This window comes from Ustilaginoidea virens, chromosome 1 (genome assembly GCF_000687475.1).
Source record: "Ustilaginoidea virens chromosome 1, complete sequence".
Classification (NCBI taxonomy): Eukaryota; Fungi; Ascomycota; class Sordariomycetes; order Hypocreales; family Clavicipitaceae; genus Ustilaginoidea; species Ustilaginoidea virens.
The window spans coordinates 731,718-749,685 of NC_057316.1; the positions used below are offsets into that span (position 1 = coordinate 731,718).

General features: G+C 54.9%; 5 protein-coding genes across 5 annotated transcripts; 4 read left to right on the forward strand and 1 right to left on the reverse strand.

Moving 5' to 3' along the window:
- Positions 1-772: 772 nt before the first annotated feature.
- Positions 773-3,178, reverse strand: UV8b_00127 (uncharacterized protein; the record flags this gene model as incomplete). Its single annotated transcript, XM_043137625.1, has 4 exons — positions 773-1,237; positions 1,390-2,694; positions 2,763-2,871; positions 2,976-3,178. The coding sequence occupies 4 exons, from the start codon at positions 3,176-3,178 to the stop codon at positions 773-775; spliced, it is 2,082 nt and encodes a 693-aa protein (XP_042993559.1).
- A 2,173-nt stretch (positions 3,179-5,351) lies between these two features.
- UV8b_00128 (uncharacterized protein) lies at positions 5,352-6,756 on the forward strand (the record flags this gene model as incomplete). The annotated part of the gene is made up of 3 exons (XM_043137626.1): positions 5,352-5,373; positions 5,484-6,580; positions 6,712-6,756. 3 exons carry the CDS (start codon positions 5,352-5,354, stop codon positions 6,754-6,756), a joined length of 1,164 nt encoding a protein of 387 aa, XP_042993560.1.
- A 3,201-nt stretch (positions 6,757-9,957) lies between these two features.
- Positions 9,958-13,346, forward strand: UV8b_00129 (uncharacterized protein; the record flags this gene model as incomplete). The annotated part of the gene is made up of 3 exons (XM_043137627.1): positions 9,958-11,878; positions 11,950-12,584; positions 12,645-13,346. The coding sequence occupies 3 exons, from the start codon at positions 9,958-9,960 to the stop codon at positions 13,344-13,346; spliced, it is 3,258 nt and encodes a 1,085-aa protein (XP_042993561.1).
- Positions 13,347-14,551: 1,205 nt separating this feature from the next.
- UV8b_00130 (uncharacterized protein) lies at positions 14,552-16,081 on the forward strand (the record flags this gene model as incomplete). The annotated part of the gene is made up of 2 exons (XM_043137628.1): positions 14,552-14,803; positions 14,906-16,081. 2 exons carry the CDS (start codon positions 14,552-14,554, stop codon positions 16,079-16,081), a joined length of 1,428 nt encoding a protein of 475 aa, XP_042993562.1.
- A 399-nt stretch (positions 16,082-16,480) lies between these two features.
- UV8b_00131 (uncharacterized protein) lies at positions 16,481-17,528 on the forward strand (the record flags this gene model as incomplete). The annotated part of the gene is made up of 3 exons (XM_043137629.1): positions 16,481-16,603; positions 16,724-17,014; positions 17,163-17,528. The coding sequence occupies 3 exons, from the start codon at positions 16,481-16,483 to the stop codon at positions 17,526-17,528; spliced, it is 780 nt and encodes a 259-aa protein (XP_042993563.1).
- Positions 17,529-17,968: the final 440 nt, after the last annotated feature.

Below are 17,968 nucleotides of genomic sequence, written 5' to 3' on the forward strand. Positions count from 1 at the left end.
GCGTCGTGTTGCCGTTGGTCGGCAGCGCGGACGCACAAACGTGTGTTGAGTCGTGTCCCGTCTGCCGGCCGCACGCTGGACAAGGGACGCTGGACAAGGGACGCTGGACAAGGGAACGGCAGTAATGGCTTTGTCTTTTTTTTTGCGCATGATGTAACTCACGATACCATTGGTCATCTCCAGGCAGTAATCTGAATATTGAATACCCCACGAATCAACAGTCCTCCACACATTGTGTGTCGGCATATCCAAGTGCAACTCGTTCGTATTGCAGGGATGGCTTGGACGTCATTTAGCCCGAACAAGGATTCCGCAGTTACCAGGTAGGTATGTACCTGTTGAAGAGGTACCTATTGAAGGGATAGAGGGCCTGGGCATGCCCCGTGCGAATCAAGTAATATAACCATTCCTATTATACGAGGGCGGTTCAGTTGGCCCGCCTCGAATGATTGCGCAACACCAAACAGGGCAAAGCGTCCAAGTCTGACGAGTATCAACAACCTCGATAACCAAAACCCGGACAAAGTTCCAAGACACCTACCAACCGACTCCGTAACTGACAGGCAACTAGCAAGTACTCCGTATCCGTCCAGAAGCACCCCTTTGAATCATCTGCACCTTGTCAAGCGCCACAACTATGTGCTTATCCATAACTGCTCCCGGCGGCTCATTGCTCATCCACGTCCCATCCACCACGCCCGTGCGCCTGTCGACGACACCAACAACGTGCGAAACAACAGCCAGGCCCGCCCCCCCTTTTCTCTTCCCCCTTTCAGAGTAACTCCCCCCCCTCTGCCAGCTCGTCCTCCTCCTCCTCCCAGTCCAACTCTCCGGCCAACTCCTCGGCTCGGCGCTGCACCTCGGCCAACCCCGACAGCTCGGCCACAAACTCCTTCTCCTGCAGCGCCCTCTTCACAAACCCCCACCCTTCTGCGCGGTACGCGCTCAGGATCCTGGGGCTGCACGCGCTGCAGCAGTCGTACGGCTGGCCGCGGACGACAATGTTCTGAAACGTCGACACGTAGCCGCGGATCTGGTGGGGGACCAGGCCGAGCGGGTGATGGGGAGGGTCTCGGTCCGGCGCGCTTCCCGCCGTGGGCTGCGGCGCAGGCGCGTCCTTGCCTAGCGGGTGCTGCAGGAGGCTGGTGAGGAGCTCGACCAGGAGGGCGGACGCCATGGCCGCGACGCCGGGCCTCGTCACGGTGCATTGCTGATCGAGAGTCTGGTCCTTCATCGACTTTTTGTGTGCGTGAATGAAATGTCAGCCCGATGAAGACGAGATGAGGGAGAGACGCACAAAAAAACATGCAGAGAGGGAGAGAGAAAGAGAGAGAGAGATAGAGAGAGAGAGAGAGAGAGGCGAAACATGCCCCCCCGCATGACACTTACATCCGCTGGAGCCACTACGTCGTTGCAAAAGTAGCAGCCGAGAGAGCTCGTCTGCCCGTCATCCCTGGTTTCGGAACCGTGCCGCATGACAACGTACGAGTCAAACCCAAGCGCGGCATTCATCACAATCTTCCCTCGAGCTTTCCCAATGACGGTAGGCAGCCACCGCGACTCGCGCGTGTCCATGAGCAGGAAGACGGCGTCGTGGGCCTCGATCAGGCCCTCGAGCTTCTCCAGATCGGCCTTGGTCTTGGCCTCGTCCGTGAAGGCGTGTCCCAGCATGGGCACCGACAGAGAATGCCCCTCGCTCTCGACCCCCGGGTAGATGCGCTTCAGCATGGCCGCCGCCGCCGCCGCCTTGGGCCGGCCCCCGTCCGCGCAGTCGCTAAACTCGAAGAGCGGTTGCCGCACGGGATTCGAGTACGACACCCGGCCGTAGTCGACAAAGGTGACTTTCCTCACGCCCCAGCCCAGCAGGTTTCTCGACACGTAGCCTCCCAGGGTGCCGGCGCCCAGCAGGAGGCATTTGGTCTTCTTGATCAGGTCCAGATCCAGATCGGGCGCAACGCGCCACTTCATCAACTTGAGGTTCAGGTCGACAGACGAATCCGCCAGGCGCACCGGGTCCATGTACTCTCCCAGGTTGGCGAGCTGTGCTTGCAGCTTTCCGTTCCGCGATCTCTCCCACCCCGTCACCTTGGGCATCTCCGTCATCTCCGTCGCTTGCGCACGCTTGACCTCGATGGGGAGCACAAGGCTCCTGGCTTCGTGCCTCCTGGCCCACGTGTCTCGATAACACAGGATCTTGACTCTCGACAGGCGAAAACGCTGTCGAATCAGAACCAGCAGGTTCCTCAGGGGCCATCCTGGCCCGTCCGCGTACGTCGACGGGTCGACAAAGGCGACGTAACAATCCTCCTCCGGTTCCGCGTTGAAGAAGCCTTCCTCGAAGCATCGCAACGAGGCTACCTGCCACCGGAAGGATAACTTGCCAGCCGTCCCCTCCATGTCCTCAGTCTCCACCTCCTGGCCGTCGCGGACTTTTTTTGCGAGGAAGAAGCCATGCTCCCGGCTATCAACGCTGTACCGCCAGGTCCCGACTCTATCCACGAGGGCTGTGCTTTCATCGGCGGTGAACCTCTCGCTTGGTCCGCATCTCTTCCACTGCGGGTCTGAATGCAAGGCGGGAAACGCAAACCAGTAGGTGAATTTGTACTTTTTCAAATCGGCGTAGGAGAGAATGACAAAAGACGAGAGCAGAGAAGGCACCGAGTAAATGGTACCGTCGTTGATCGCGTCCCAGATCTAAGCCAGTAGTCAGTGGCTGCAGGCAGGGTGAATCCATTGGAAGAAAAGCCGGCATCCTGCGGTACCTGTCTGCCTGAGGTCTTGATCATGGCCGCCTTGTCCATCTTTTTGAAATCCTCCAGAGTATTGACGTTTTTTATAATGCCTTCTCCTCTGGCGATGCCAAGGGGAGCACTTGATACATGAGTCAGCGATTAAAAAGAAGAATAATGATGACGAAAAAAAAAAGGGGGGGGGGGGGGGGGGTTTGCCGCCGGTATTCCCAATCGCGAACGTACGTTTGACTTGTGAGGGCGTTTCCTAAAATCTGCATCTTGCAGCTCGCCTCTGGTTCTTGGACCCTTGCCTCATACAGACCAAGCACGTTTCTTGCCGAGTCATCGAGTTTGTCGTAATCGAGCTTGGACGCAAACAGAGCCGAATAAAAGGGCAGCTCTATTTCCGACGTGAACGTCGCGAACTGAAGAGGAGAGTCGGCCATGACGAGGGAGAGCAGCCCGCCGGCGCCTTTCCACGTCGCGCTGCCACGGTAGTTGCCCCAAGCCAAGCTCGACTGATCGGAGCGTTGGGATTGATGATTTGGATGCGACACTGTGAATTGAGGCGATGCGCGGGGGCGGGGTACGGGCTTTTTTTTTTTTTTTTTTTTTTCGCCAAACGTGAACGAGGGGGGGACCAAAAGAACCGGACCCTTTTCTAATCAGATTGCCTTGAGCGCCGTGAGTCGAGTTCTCGAATGATGGCTTGTTAGCAAAGGATGGCGAAACGTGCCGAGTCGGGTCGTGAGCAGGGTGTCATATGACGGCGAGAGTCATCATGAGCCGCCAAGTTCAGGCCGGTGATGTCGCCTGGGGGGGGGCCTAGGCAAGGAAAGATTGACCACATGCACTCACCCACCAGTAGCAGCAGCACTTGATTGCTCGTCAGCGCCAGACTCCAGCTAATAATGGCCCCGCCGGAACGCCGCGGCGGTTGTTTGTTGTATTGACTGTACATACCTAGCAGATGCCAACAAAGGCCGATGCTCGTAAGCTACTACCGACATTTGAGGCTCTCATTCGGCGAAGGGCTGGATTGCGCAGGGGAGAAAGGATTGCAACAGTTGGGCGTGAGCATAGTCAACTAGCGGCAAAAGCTGAGCTTGAAAGCCCCAAAGCTTCAAGACTTTCAGTCAGGCAAGACACAACTAAAACGCCCCGAGGCGAACGCCCCAAGGCGAACGCCCCAAGGCGAGACGCATGCCCCCACAGCCCCCGACCAATGTTGCCCATCAAGGTCAAGTGGTCAAACAAGCGGCCCCCTTCACCATCAGGCGGTATCCGGTATGGTGTAGTGGCTAACATCGCTCGCTCTCACCGAGCAGCCCAGGGTTCGATTCCCTGTACCGGAGAGGTTTATTTTTTGGGCTCACTCATACTGTCCTCGTTCAAAAATGACCGTCGGCGTCCCTTTGTTTTTGCGTGTTCTTTCTGCTCGTTTTTTTGGGGGGTTTTTTTTTTCGCCATCAAACACGAATAGTATGGAATGGAATTGCTTGCTACATACATATTCCACGTTTCCTATTCTCACCGTCAGCTGATGTGATGCTTTCGCAGTGCACACCAACCCCCTGGCTCGGCCACGGGATCGCAAGCTCCAACGTGGCCATGCCGGCCGAAACTTGCCACGGATCCTACCACGACGTCTCTCAACTACTGCCACTCTAGCAAGTGTGTGCAATGCCAGGCCCAAGAAGAACCGTTTCCCAAATGCGCAATGCGTACTCCGTACCTATGCATTATTTGTATGAGCGCACTGTCCAAAACTCACAAGATTGGGCCGTCGACCCCATGAACCAACCAACCTTCAGTAGTGAAATATAGGGTCTCTGCGGTGACCGTGCATCTCAAACCACCCCCTAAACTCGGGATGCGTGAGTGCCGCCGTATGAAACAACGGAGAAGACTACTCACCCGCCTCGCCCGCCACGCAGACACGTTCAACGGCCATTCCCTAGTTCCTCGGGGTGGAAAGGAGAGGGTCGTCAGTGCGAGGCGGCAAGCGCACAACTGCGTAGATCATGTGAGGCCAGGCCATTTACGCGACCCAAAGTGGGAAGCAAAGAGGGAAAAAAAAGTTCCGTCTCCAGTCGTTTTCCGTCTTGTTTGCATTCCTTCTCTTGTGACCCGATTCTTGTGACCCAAAGAAGAAAGAAAGAAAAAAAAAAAAAAGAAAAAAAAAGAAAAAAAAAACCATGCCTTGCCTTGCCTTGCCTTGCCTTGCCTTGCCTTGTCCCTCGTTCTCTGGCAATGACTCGGCGCTGCAACCATGCCTGCCTGGAGAGAAGAAGAACATTTGATCCGACGGCATGTTCATCTCGGCTTCGTCAACCCATGACATCGAACATTGAACCCTGAAGAGTCAAGTTGGTCTGGTCAACTGCCTCTGGGAAACTTCAGTACCCAGGGTTCACTACCGTTGACTTCAACGGGTCAATGCTACAATTGACCTGCGCGTTACCCCAGACCCCACCAGAACAAGAACAACGCCTGCGTGCCTGGTTCCCATCCCACCGTGTGCCGTGCCGGATCCCTCGTTCATTCTTGCGATCAGCTTGAGGCTTGCCATTGAATCGGGCCACGCACAGCTTTTCAGAGGCAGCCCGTCCATTGAGGATGCTCATTGGAATCTGCGGGGGTAAGGATATCCCAGCTGCTCAATCAACGCAAAAGAAAGAAAGAAAGAAAGAAAGAAAAAAAAAAAAAAGATGATTTAAAATGCACTCATCCAACACGTTTCTGCAAAAGGCATTTGCTCCGGCAAAAACACGGTTGCTCAATATCTCGTCGAGCACCATGGCTTCAAGCGTCTCTTCCTCTCGGCACCCAAGAGGGACAATCGGCGGATCGATGACGGTGACGAGGAGGAGGACGCTTCTTCCGCGCATCCGAGCACGTCCGAGCCGTCCGAGCCGCCGCACGATGCCGCCTCTTCCGCCGCCTTGAACGCGAGTGCTCCCATCGCCACCAACGGGCATCCCTCGTCTTCATCGGATGCATCGTCGGCTCCGCGGCCTCGTGCGGAAACCGACGCCTTCGCCACGCCCGAGGACCTTCTCGACCACGTCACCCTACGCTGGCAAAGTCGCTTCGTAACCACAGACATCCCCACCGAGGCTGTTCTCGACGTCTTTCTGCGGCGTCCGTTCTTCCTGCTCTTGTCCGTTGACGCTCCACTTACCGTCAGGTGGCGACGGTTCCAGCTGCGCGCCAGGCACGCCGGCAGACAGGTCATGAGTCTCGACGACTTTGTCTCTCGTAGCGATGCTCACCTGTACGACCCGCACGGAGGCTTCCAACCACTCATCTCGCGAGCTACCGTCAGGCTGCTCAACACGTCGTCTTCCCTCCCGCATCTGTACGCTTCGCTGGGCAAGCTCGACATTCCTAATCCCAATCGCCTGCGTCCGGGATGGGACACGTATTTCATGGCTCTGGCATCTCTTGCCGCCCAACGCTCCAACTGCATGAAGCGTCGCGTTGGCTGCGTCCTCGTCGGCAAGGAGCGCCGTGTCATCAGCACAGGATACAACGGCACCCCTCGTGGGATCCGCAACTGCGCCGACGGAGGCTGTCCCCGCTGCAACGACGGCAACGGCTCAGGCGTTGGGCTTGCCACCTGCCTGTGTATCCATGCGGAGGAGAACGCCCTGCTGGAAGCGGGTAGGGAGCGAATCAGAGACGGATCTGTGCTTTACTGCGATACGTGTCCGTGCTTGACTTGCAGCATCAAGATCTGCCAGCTGGGCATCAGCGAGGTCGTTTACACCCACGAGTATAGCATGGACAAGGAGGCTGCGCTTGTCTTTAGCCAGGCTGGCGTCACGTTGCGGCGGTTTATCCCTGTAAGTCTCTTGTCCGAGCCTGAGCCTCCCTGGGAATGTACATGGCTGTCCCATTTTTCTCCTTATTCATTTTGCTATTCCTCTCTTTCTGAACGCGGGTTTCAGCTAATGCAGAAAAATTTGATTTCTAGCCGCCAAATGGACTTGTGCATCTGGAGAAGATGGAGCTGTACTGAACGGGTTGATTGTATCGTGTCTGGTCATGGGTGTCATGGGTGTGAACATGCATCGCAGCTATTTGGCGCGCGAAGGGGAGGGGGGACAGGGAGGGGGAGGGGGAGGGAGCTTGAGGGCTATCTGCGTGTGAGGAAGAGCGTAGGCGCTGCTCAGCTGTATCATAGTGGAGCCTCACATGTCGACTGAATCCCATGATATCTCTCATTGGCTTCACATCATACTGCTGCTTTGATCATCTCTTTTTTTCTTCCACCACGAGGGCGACTTGGTCATCCGTTGATGGATGAAAGCGATTGGTCGTGGCGATGATGGTTCGGAGTCACAGACTGGCGATGAACCCCAAGGCTGACAACGGGCAACTCGACAATCTACACGTTTTGGAAAACCACGTACATACCGAGTACTCAGTGCAGCAGCCGCGATTTCGAGCGGGCCCATTCATTGGTTTCGAAAACCGGCTGGGTGTTTTGAACGACATCGGGACGGAATATGACCCCGACGCAGAGTGGCAGGCAATAATGTCCACGAGCAACTACGGAGTACTCCGTGCGTACGGTGTGCCTGATTCAGGTTTGATGCAGGCCAAAGCCATGTCCAGCCGACAAATTCTCTCCTGTCACATACCAGCTAATGCAGGACAAGTGCCAATGTGGCGGTCAACGAGGACTGACGAGTCTGGTTTCTGCCGCTGCATGGCGGGGTGTGCGTGACTTGACACGTTAGTTTTTCCTTTTGGAATCAAACCCAAGGTTTCTTTTGCCGGTGAGCGGGAGTGGCATCTCGGACCACTAGTTCGCGGGTCAGCAAGGGGGATTCCGACGAGCCTTGTCTGACTCGCAAATGCTAGCCACGGCAGTGCGATGAGTCTACAGATTCAATCGGGAGGGCCGTCCACTCACAAACCGTGGACCTGGGCCCCCCAGATTAAATGCTGCAACCATGAAGCGAAACCCAGCCACGCGTAATAGGGGGGTGGAAGAAGTCGGGGTCGGGGCCAGACCGCATCCATCTGAGCAAGCTCCATCTGCTCCATCCGCTCCATCTCCACATGTGCAGTTCTGTCATAAAAACGCACCTGATAATACTCGGTTAATGATGCTCTGTGTCGTTCTGGATAGCGTCGCGAGGTTGCCAGACATGTGTGTGTTTGAGCTTGGTCAGTATCTGTTGCTGCTGCTCGAACATGGACCGAGTTTCGACCCGGTCCAGATGAAGGAGATGAAGGAAACTCGCAAAAAGAAAAAAACAAAGTATGGTGGCGGAAGGAAATAATGGCCAAGGAGAGCAAGTTCCGCCTGCCGTGACTAGTGGTAGTGGTCGATCACCCGGATATAGAACTATCTGTGCATATTTGCTTTTTGTGAACAACACGACGTGACCACTGACGACGTTGAGTAAAGTATCGGATTTATCGTTGCAACAGTTTGTCGCTTGGACACGCGGCCCAAGGGAAGAGAGTTGGGCTTTGTTTGCGGTGGCGAAAGGGCAAAGCCACGACGCTCCATGAAGGGCACGAGTTGGTGAAATGATCGACGTAAGAAGCACAGATTCCTCGATCGACAAAGTCCAAGCCAAAACATGGTACTGGCGTGAGCCGCAAGGGTTTCATCACAGCCCACCTTCAGCCGGGCTTCCAAAACTTGGGCCCTTTTTCATTCTTTGCCACGCCATGGGACCCTGGAAGGCGCTAGGGGGGCCCAACCGACATGGACGTATTCGGGAGTCCGCGTTCCGTACCAAGTAGTCCGTACGGAGTACATGTTTCTAACATGGCTCAACGGAGAAAAGGGGCTGCGGATGTTGTTGTCAGAGACCCAAGTCACCCAACACACATGATGTGCCAAAAAGCGGGCATCATGAGACCCTTGTTTTGTCTGGAAGAAGCTGTGAACCAAGAAATGCAGCGCGAGCCGGTGCAAGGAGCGCAAAGGGCCAAACGTCACCTGCAAAAACCTGCAAGCTGAACATGGCCCCTGCCCCGTCCTGCCCCGTCCTGCCCCGTCCTGTCCCGTCCTGTCCCGTCCTGTCGTCGGCACGTCCAGTCCGTAATTCTGGGTAGACTGCAGTGCTCCCAGCCCTCGTGGGTCTACATATTTGTTGCCCACAAAGGCAAAGTTGGTCACGGATGGATGGGGGCTACTTTTGCGTGGCTATTTTTCGTGGTGGCGTGCTGAAGTTTTGTGATCGCCAGCCAGGGGGGACGCGTCCTCGCCGCGTGGCGCTAGCCAGAACAGGTAAGACTGTAAACAAATGCATCACTCCACCCGCACCCCCGGCAGGCGCGACTCAAAGACAAAGCCTGACTTGTCGAGCCAGGGCCCATATCCCATATCGACGAGTCTCGCTGGGCTCCTCCTGAGTCCCCCAGCCCGCTCTTTCCCACACCCTCCTTTATTGAACAACCCATCTGCGCACTGAACCACCCTCATGTTTCGTAACATTCCAGTCGACCAAGCTCACTCACTCACTGTGTTCATGTTTTGTTCTCTGCGCCATTGTTGTCAGTACCCCTCTTCCTGCTTTATGAGTCATAGATCGACTCTCGATTTCCGTTATGCACTATAGCGCCGAATGCGCTTTTTGAACTAGGACGAGAAGCGACAACAAATAAACAACGCTGAACAACTATAGTCCGTACATGAATGGGGAGAGGAGGCAGCAGCGAGCGACTCACATCATGTGGTAACTGCCGCATGATCGAGCAACACCACCGCACCAATACGCTCTATTGCCTCCCCCTTTTCCCCTCCTCCCTCGCGGAGCGCATCAGAAGGTATACGCTCACGACCTAACTTGCGAGCTGGCATTCATTCTACTCCCGCGCGAATTGCCGGCTTTTAGTGGATGCCACGGGACATATCCTAGCATTGTTATCTTTGAAAGGAAAACAAGAGAAAAATCCGAGTCGCCAACTTCATTCAGATTCAGAGGCCATTCAGCTAGACGTTGTCTGTATTTGAATAGCCCTCGCACCCCCCCTCTACCTCCAAGTCCTTCCATCCAAGACAGTGCTTCGCCTCTGAAACATTTTACAAAAGCTCTCCATTGCATGGACGCCTAGCCCGCTCTCATTTGGATACGGGAACTTGGGAGAGCTCTAACACGTATCAGTTTCGCTTACGAGGACATTCCTTACCTGACAGCACGCGACTGTTTCGAGTGAGGGGGACCTTGCATTCCATCAACCTGCTATAAACACCATGTCTTTCTCAAATGGGGGTGGCACTCTGGCCCTCCCATCGCCAACCCACGCACATCATATGGACGTCACGTCGGCCGTCCGCAGTCTCAGACGCTCCATATCAAGATCACCGTCAAAATTCTTATCACGAACAAGCTCACAGAGCTCCGAAAAACTACGACAGGCTTCGCCACAGTCACCCTGCCGTCGTTTTGGAGCGACCCCTCAACGGCAACATATTGCACCGTCTTTGCCGCAGACAGCTCCGCCAGCTGTCACCTCCGCACACGCCACTCTAACTCACCATTCCTCCATCTCGACACCTGTAAGACCAAGTGTCCGGCTCTCACTGCGCTCTGCCAAGTCTGCCAAGTCGTCTTCAAACCTATGCCGCCCAGTAGCTCGCGTCAAAGCATCGCCAAAAAGTCCACTGAAGCGAGGCTTAAGTGCTGCTCCTGATTCTGGCAATCCGGTACAGCCGTCAGCGTTGCCCTCACCGCCCACTACGACAAACCAGCACGGCCAGGAAAATAGTCCATCCCCTCGCTCCGCTCCGGTTTCTGGAGACAAGCCGTCACGCCATAGTTTTCATTTGGATGTGTCGGGCTCTTCCCAATCCGCTGTCTTGAAGGCGTTGGATACAGCGAGCAGCGAGCCGTTTATGGTTTCAACCACGGGCGCATTGAAGCGCAGTGATGCGACTATGAATTTGGATTACCCTAATCAAGGCAGCCCGGTGGCAAAACGTCGCAGCTTGCACGGAATCACGGGCCTTGGTCAGTCGGGAGACCTCAACGCATTCGGTTCAAACACATTTTCACAGGGATTTGACATCCACGAAGACTCAGCGCCGTCCGAGTATGAACTCTCGGGAACAACCAATGATTTTGCAACAACCCGGCGCGATCCGCTAGCTTCGCCAAGCCCAGTATCCAATCTTCCCAGGAGATCGTCTTCTCTACGAAAATCTACTTTACAGCAACGATATGGCGATAAAGGGTCATGGGGGAGACGGTCAGGCGAGAGACAACTAGCACAAATGGGCGGGAATAACTCCACCCCAGTCCGAAGTCGTCCTCGCCTTTCCACCGATCATTTTGTACCACCACAACCGTCCCGGGATAGTCCATTCAGCGCCGGCAGCCCACTTCCGAATGCATCCATTCACCCAGTGGAAAACAAGGGACATCAACCTCACCCTCTTTCCAAGACATTGACAACTTCAAATTCAGGCAACAGCTTGACAGAGGAGCCTACTTCATATGCGCCGGCTTCTAAAGCTGCTGAAAGGTCCAAGTCGCATCCCTTTTCTCGATCATTGCCTCTGGCTTCCACCAGGCCTACGGCTCGCTCCACTGTTGAGCACACCAAAGCAGTCGCCACACCCAGTCGTTCTCATCAGCTCTGGATTGGTGCTTTCAACTCTACCGGTCTGATTTCAAAGGTCAACCGCAACCCAGAGGAAGAAGCTGATAAGAAGATTGCACCACCCGACACTCCATGCAAAAAGCACGCCAACCCTTTCGCAACCTACCCACCTCCAGTTGGCAGTGCAATCAAGAGAAAGGGCAACAATCGAAACTCCTTTGCCGGCGTACCGTCCACTCCGTTCCACCCATTGTCGTCACTGGCTCCCGACACGTTTGGGCAGCCCACAAAAGGCCTTTCCATCTTCCAACGTGGCTCAGCCTCCCAGGGATCGCGTCGGGGCAGCATCTTGAGCCTGGACGGCGAAGACCGGAGGCTTTTCTGCGACATTACCGACGTAGGGAACCCGTCTGACGGAGACGTGCCCCCCACGCCTACCAAAGTAGTAGCTCTTACTCCGAGTCTGAGCAACCTCAGCGAACAGTCACTTGAAAGCCCAAGTGCTAACCGGACATTCGTTTTGCCATTATCTGCTGTCAAACCTGCCGCAGGACGGTCGAGAGAATCGACAAGTAAGTAATCGGGTATACTCTCTTACTTCACAGGGTCCAACAGCCACTGATCTTAATGCCTCTTACTTTAGGAAGTCCCGTCGATGGACGGCGTACACCACAAACTCCTCGAGAGACATTGTTGCCCTCGGACACAAGCCGCCTGTCCATGTCGCAAGCCCCTGACGGGTTCAATGAGAATAACATGCCTCCTCCGGTTACCCCCACCACGGCCCGCGACTTTCGATCATCCACTAGCATATTTGTTACACCTGTGAATGGTCGGACTAGCAATGTGGACGTCGATTCCAGCTTGCACTCGAGGTTCGACAAAGTCGAGCAAGTTGGCAAGGGCGAGTTTTCCACCGTGTACCGAGTTACCAAGCTTGAGCACCACAACACCTTTCCGTTTGACAGTCTTACGCCGAGTCACAGTGCCTCTCGGGCTCCCCGGAAGGGGCAAGTTTTTGCTGTGAAGAAGAGTCGGCACTCGTATCAAGGACCAAAAGATCGAGAGTCAAAACTTCGCGAAGTCCAAATCTTGCAAGCATTGACACATGCCGAGCATGTCCTTCAGTATGTTGATAGCTGGGAGCACAATTTCCACCTCTACATACAGACTGAGTTCTGTGAGGAAGGCACATTGGATAAGTTTCTTGGAAATGTTGGTCGAGGTGGAAGGCTGGATGACTTTCGTATTTTTAAGATCCTGCAAGATCTATGCTTGGTATGTAGCGCAAGCTAGCCCTGGCTGGACCTCTGGAGTTGGTCGCTAACTATGATGTAGGGATTGAAAGAAATTCACCAGGCAGGGTACATGCACTTGGATATGAAACCAGCGAACATTCTCATCAACTTTGAAGGGGCCCTGAAAATTGGCGACTTTGGACTCGCCCAACCATGTACCTCGACCGAAGGCGTAGATGTTGAGGGCGACCGTGAGTACATGGCTCCTGAAATGCTTAAAGGCAAGGCCGGCCAGTCAGCCGATGTCTTTTCGCTGGGCCTCATAACCCTAGAAGCGGCTGCCAATGTCGTACTTCCGGATAATGGGCCTACCTGGATCGCTCTCAGATCTGGGGATCTTTCGGATGTTCCCAGCCTCACTTGGACGCCCTCGCTGGAGACTCAGCGAGACGCCGCAGGCAATGAGATTGAGTCTGCCCACAGCGATGAGCTGCATGGTGGGAGAACTCACAGTGCCGGGAACCTCTTCGGGTCACTTAAGCGATCAGAGTTGCACGGGCCGCCCAAGTTTATGATTCAGGCATTTCATCCCAGCTCATTGGATTCGATCGTTCGGTGGATGACGGCGCAAGAACCAGCTGACCGACCTCTGATTGACCAAATACTTGAGCTTGAAGGCCTGCGCTGGGTGGCTGAGCGTCGTACCGCCCCAGCAACTGTTTACGAAGGCAACTGGGGCCTTGCTGAGATGTTCCCCGTCTCCATTGCCGGAGATAGCGATACGGAAATGACCGATGTTTGAAACAAGAGACGGGGGAAAAAAAAATCCCATGTCGCTTTAGACATGTGGTGGCAGATATTTGAGTACCTTTCAAATTAACGAACGCATATACCGACCCTTTACGATGATTACTCTTTATATACCCCCAACGCACCTGTTAGACGATTAGTGGACACCAGCGAATCTTGTGCTGGAATATGTACAAGTAGATTTTCTCGGAGGATGACGTTTTGAAAACAAACTCCACAAGGGCTACCACTGGATGGCGAAAGCCAGGTAGGTTTATGGAAAGGAAATGCGTCCCTGAGGACCAGTCGAGTTCGGGGCCGCTTGGGGCTGTTTCACGTCCGCAGCCACCTGACCTGCCCTCTTTTTCATTTCCTCTATTCTTTGTTCTCTTTTTTGCCTGTGTACCTTTTGTTGCCGGAACTCTTTTCTCCTTTTTTTTTTTTTTTTCTTTTTTTTCCCTTCTTCCTCACTGCCCAGCGAGTCTTCGAAGAAACGACGATACGAATTGTGCTGGTTTGAAAATAAAAAGCACGGCAGCTGGAGACGATATCACGAGTTTTGCGAGGGTGGCCGTTTACGGGTGGTATATCGAGTGCTGGTGAGAAAGAACAATAGCCCTAACTTGACTCTTCCTTCCTATGGGGTGCACGGGGCGTCTGGGAAGTCGCATGAATCATGTAGACAGAGATATAGATGAACTTGGTGAGGCGGTAGTATTCGGTTTTACTACTAGTTGCCTTGCACTCTTGGTTGGTTGGAATGGAATGGAATGGAGTCTCGGGCTTCGGGCTGCCTGTCAGGTAGTCACGTTTGTATGACGAATGGTATGAAAATTGTTACGAACAAAGCCATGTGCGCAAGTAAGAGGCAGAGTGTTACGAAAAAAAAAATGGTGCTACGTAGAGTACATCATGGCAAGCTACCTACCTCCTACCATGCTGCTTGGATAATCGGCGGCTGGTGGTGGACGTTGATAAGAGGTAGGTACCAGACTCTTTTTTAGGAGGGGGGAAGCTGAGCGTGGGTGTGGCACGAGGGGGTGTGATTGGGGGGAACAGGGGGTGTGGTTATCTTGATGGATAAACGCCAGGCACCAACTTCAAACCAACCAGTTTCCCATACCAGTCCAGACTGTAAAAGACGTGCGGAGTATGTTGAGCTTAGCGACTCGCCTTTTGCTCTTGTTGATTCCGGGAGCCAGGCTGTGGCACATCACCATGGCCGGTACAAAGCTACAAGAGGGTCAGTCCGGACCGCCAACTTTGCAGAGTACTCATTCGTATTGGCACAAAAACCCATCGACGGTTCTCCAAGGTCACCGAACCACGAGCAAGCTCCCTCCCGCTGCTGATGTCGTCGTGATTGGGACCGGAATCACGGGTGCCTTTGCCGCACGGGAGTTGATGACTGGTGGCAGAAGCGTCTTGCATCTGGAGGCGAGGGAGGCATGCTGGGGAGCTACTGGAAGGGTGAGCCAACGTTCTCCTGACCAACCAGACCCTCCCTTCCCGACGCTTCTCTTCTTCTCCATGGGCAAGCTGATTCTCATGCCCAAACGCCTGCGTCTCTAGAATGGCGGCCACTGCCAGCCAATGGTGTACTCTTCCAAGCCCAGTGTTGCACGATTCGAACTGGGGACGTATCACTTCCTCAAGGCCTTTGTGGCCAAGAACAATATTTCATGTGACTGGCACACCGTTGGAGGCGTTCATGCCTTGTTCGACGACAAGGCCTTCGGCCTCGTTGAAAAGGTCATCCAGCGCTTGAAGCTGGAACATCCAGATCTTGCCCAGCATGCCATTCTCGTGAAAGGCGAGAAGGAGCGTGGCGTGCTTAGGATACCCGCAGCGGTCGGTGCCGTCTATCAACCCAATGCTGCCAAGCTGTGGCCGTATAAGCTGGTCGCCTGGGTGCTAGAGAAGCTGCTCCAAGAATACCCGGCCAGTCGCTACAATCTACAGACAAATACAGCCGTGGAGCATTTACAACACACCGGCGACGGCGGCTGGGTAGTCCACACCCCTCGCGGTCAAGTCGTTGCCAAGCATGTCCTTCTCGCCTCCAATGCATACACGTCGTACCTTTTGCCACAGTTTACGGGCATCATCACACCCGTCAGGGGGCAGGTTGCTGGGCTGACACCGCCGACAGGCGACATTCCTCTGGAGCACACCCACGTATGGGTCCAGGGCAACGGCACTGACGATTACTTGATCCAGAGGGACGACGACGGGTTTCTCATCCTTGGAGGAGAGCGGTTCAGCACCGCCGGCGCAGAAGAAGGCATATGGGATGACGGCCAGGTAAATGACGAGATTGGCGCAAAGCTTCGCAGCCAGCTGCAGCACAGTGTTAAGCTCCGCGGGCCCGACTGCGCGGAAGAGGAGGAACTCGACGCGCAGTATGAGTGGACGGGGATAATGGGGTATGCCAAAGACCATTATCCCTGGGTGGGCCGCGTGCCTCCCTCCCTCGGCGGTACGCGCGACGACGGCGACGACGACGACGAGGACGAGGAGGGAGCTCGGAGCCACTTGTGGATCAGTGCCGGGTATACGGGCCATGGTATGCCGACCGCCGCAAGGTGTGGCATACGAGTTGCGGAGATGATATTGGGAAGGGAACCGACCTTTGACATGCCCGTGGAGTTTTTGGCGAGCGAAGAGAGGGCCAGGAGAACAAAGGACGCCAAGACGACGATTCGCCGGAGCCTGATGGACGAGCTGAATGCACTGTTGGATGACTAGGCGTGGTTGTTGCGTGCTCGCGATGTAGATCAGCTTGGTGAATATTGTTCGGACGATGTAAATGTTGGAAATTTTGGCGTCTGGTGTTTTTTTTTTTCCTTTTACTCAGATTGGAGAATTTTACAGCTTTCGGAGAGCTTGCTCATGCAAAACATGGCAGGCTGCAACAAGTAAGGAGACTTTTGAAAAAGGCCCGCCCGGGCTATCCGATCATCAGCCGCGTCCGCCAATCACAGCCACTCATTTTGCAAGCAGCTTGACCTGCCTCAGCCTCAGCCATTGCAGACAAGAACAGCAACTTCGCATCGTCTGCAAGTTGCAACCTCGGACCCTCGACCCGCCGCCATTGACATCACACAAAGGCCAAACTGCCGTTGACGCAGGGCCAGACCACCCGCAATGGCGAGCAAGATGACGCCCTTTCTCTTTCGCTCATGCGCCCGCGCGTCCTCTCGCCTGGCGCGGCTGCCCGCCCGCCACTTTTCCGCCTCGTCCCGCCGACCGAGCGATACCCTCATGGTTGTACGTATGCCATGCTGTCACTTTATCTTTTCTAGGCCCGGAGACGCGGAAGACGCGGAAGAAGAAGAAGAAGAAGAAGAAGAAGAAGAAGTGGAAGAGTCGACTAACAGGCTCTTGCAGCACCGCAACTCCCGGGACAACAACCCCGACATCCCGTTCAGGTTCAACCAGGAGAACGAGGCCGTCATTGCCGAGATCCTCAAGCGATACCCCGAGCAGTACAAAAAGGCCGCCGTGATGCCCCTGCTCGACCTGGGCCAGCGCCAGCACGGCTTCACCAGCATCAGCGTCATGAACGAGGTCGCCCGCCTGCTGGAGATGCCCCCCATGCGCGTGTACGAAGTGGCCTCCTTCTACACCATGTACAACCGCGACCCGGTCGGCAAGTTCTTCGTCCAGGCCTGCACGACGGTACGGCGGATTCCCCCCCCCCCCCCCCCCCCCCCTTTCCAAACATCCCTTTGCCCTTGTTCCCCCCCCCCCTCCCCCTCCCCCAGCACGCTCTCTGCCGGATGCTGACGCGGTCTTTGTCCCCTCTCTCTTGTTTTCGTCGCCACAGACCCCCTGCCAATTGGGCGGGTGCGGCTCCGATGTCATTGTCCAAGCCATCAAGGACCACCTCGGCATCAAGCAGGGCCAGACCACCCCCGACGGGCTGTTCACATTCATCGAGGTCGAGTGCCTGGGCGCGTGTGTCAATGCGCCCATGATCCAAATCAACGACGACTACTACGAGGACTTGACGCCCGAGACGGTCGTCGACCTGCTCAAGAAGCTGAGGGCTAGCGCCGGCGACGCCAAGGCCGCTGCTCTCGTCCCCAAGCCTGGGCCCCTGTCGGGGAGGGATACTTGCGAGAACAGCAAGGGGCAGACGAACCTGTTGGACGAGCCGTGGGGAGCCGAGAAGACGAGGTCCGACTTGTAGACTTGGTGCTTTTGTATCGATCCATCTTTTTTGGGGGGGCTCGTCTTGTAAGCTCAGGGGGAAGATTGGCGTGGGGAAGGGAGAGGGAGGGGGGAGGGTTGCGTCTGGTCCTCGGGACATTTCCGTGGGAGGATTGACCCGGGGCGAAGAACAAAATACTGTATATAAAAAGTCATGTTCCCAATGCCAAGTAGCGGTATAGACAGGGTTGAATTTCTCCCATTTTTCACGACAATGCTGTGTGGTTTCAAGTGGTGAATGCTTCATTCTAGCATGAAATCAGAGTGGAAATTCACGAAGAAAAAAAAAAAAAAAAGAGACAAAGAACAAGAAAGAAAGGAAGAAAGCACAAAGGCAGGTTTTCCACACACATGAAACAAAATCCCAAGATGTTCGTTTTTTTTTTTTGGAACCCCAGCTTTATCTCAACAACCTTTTTG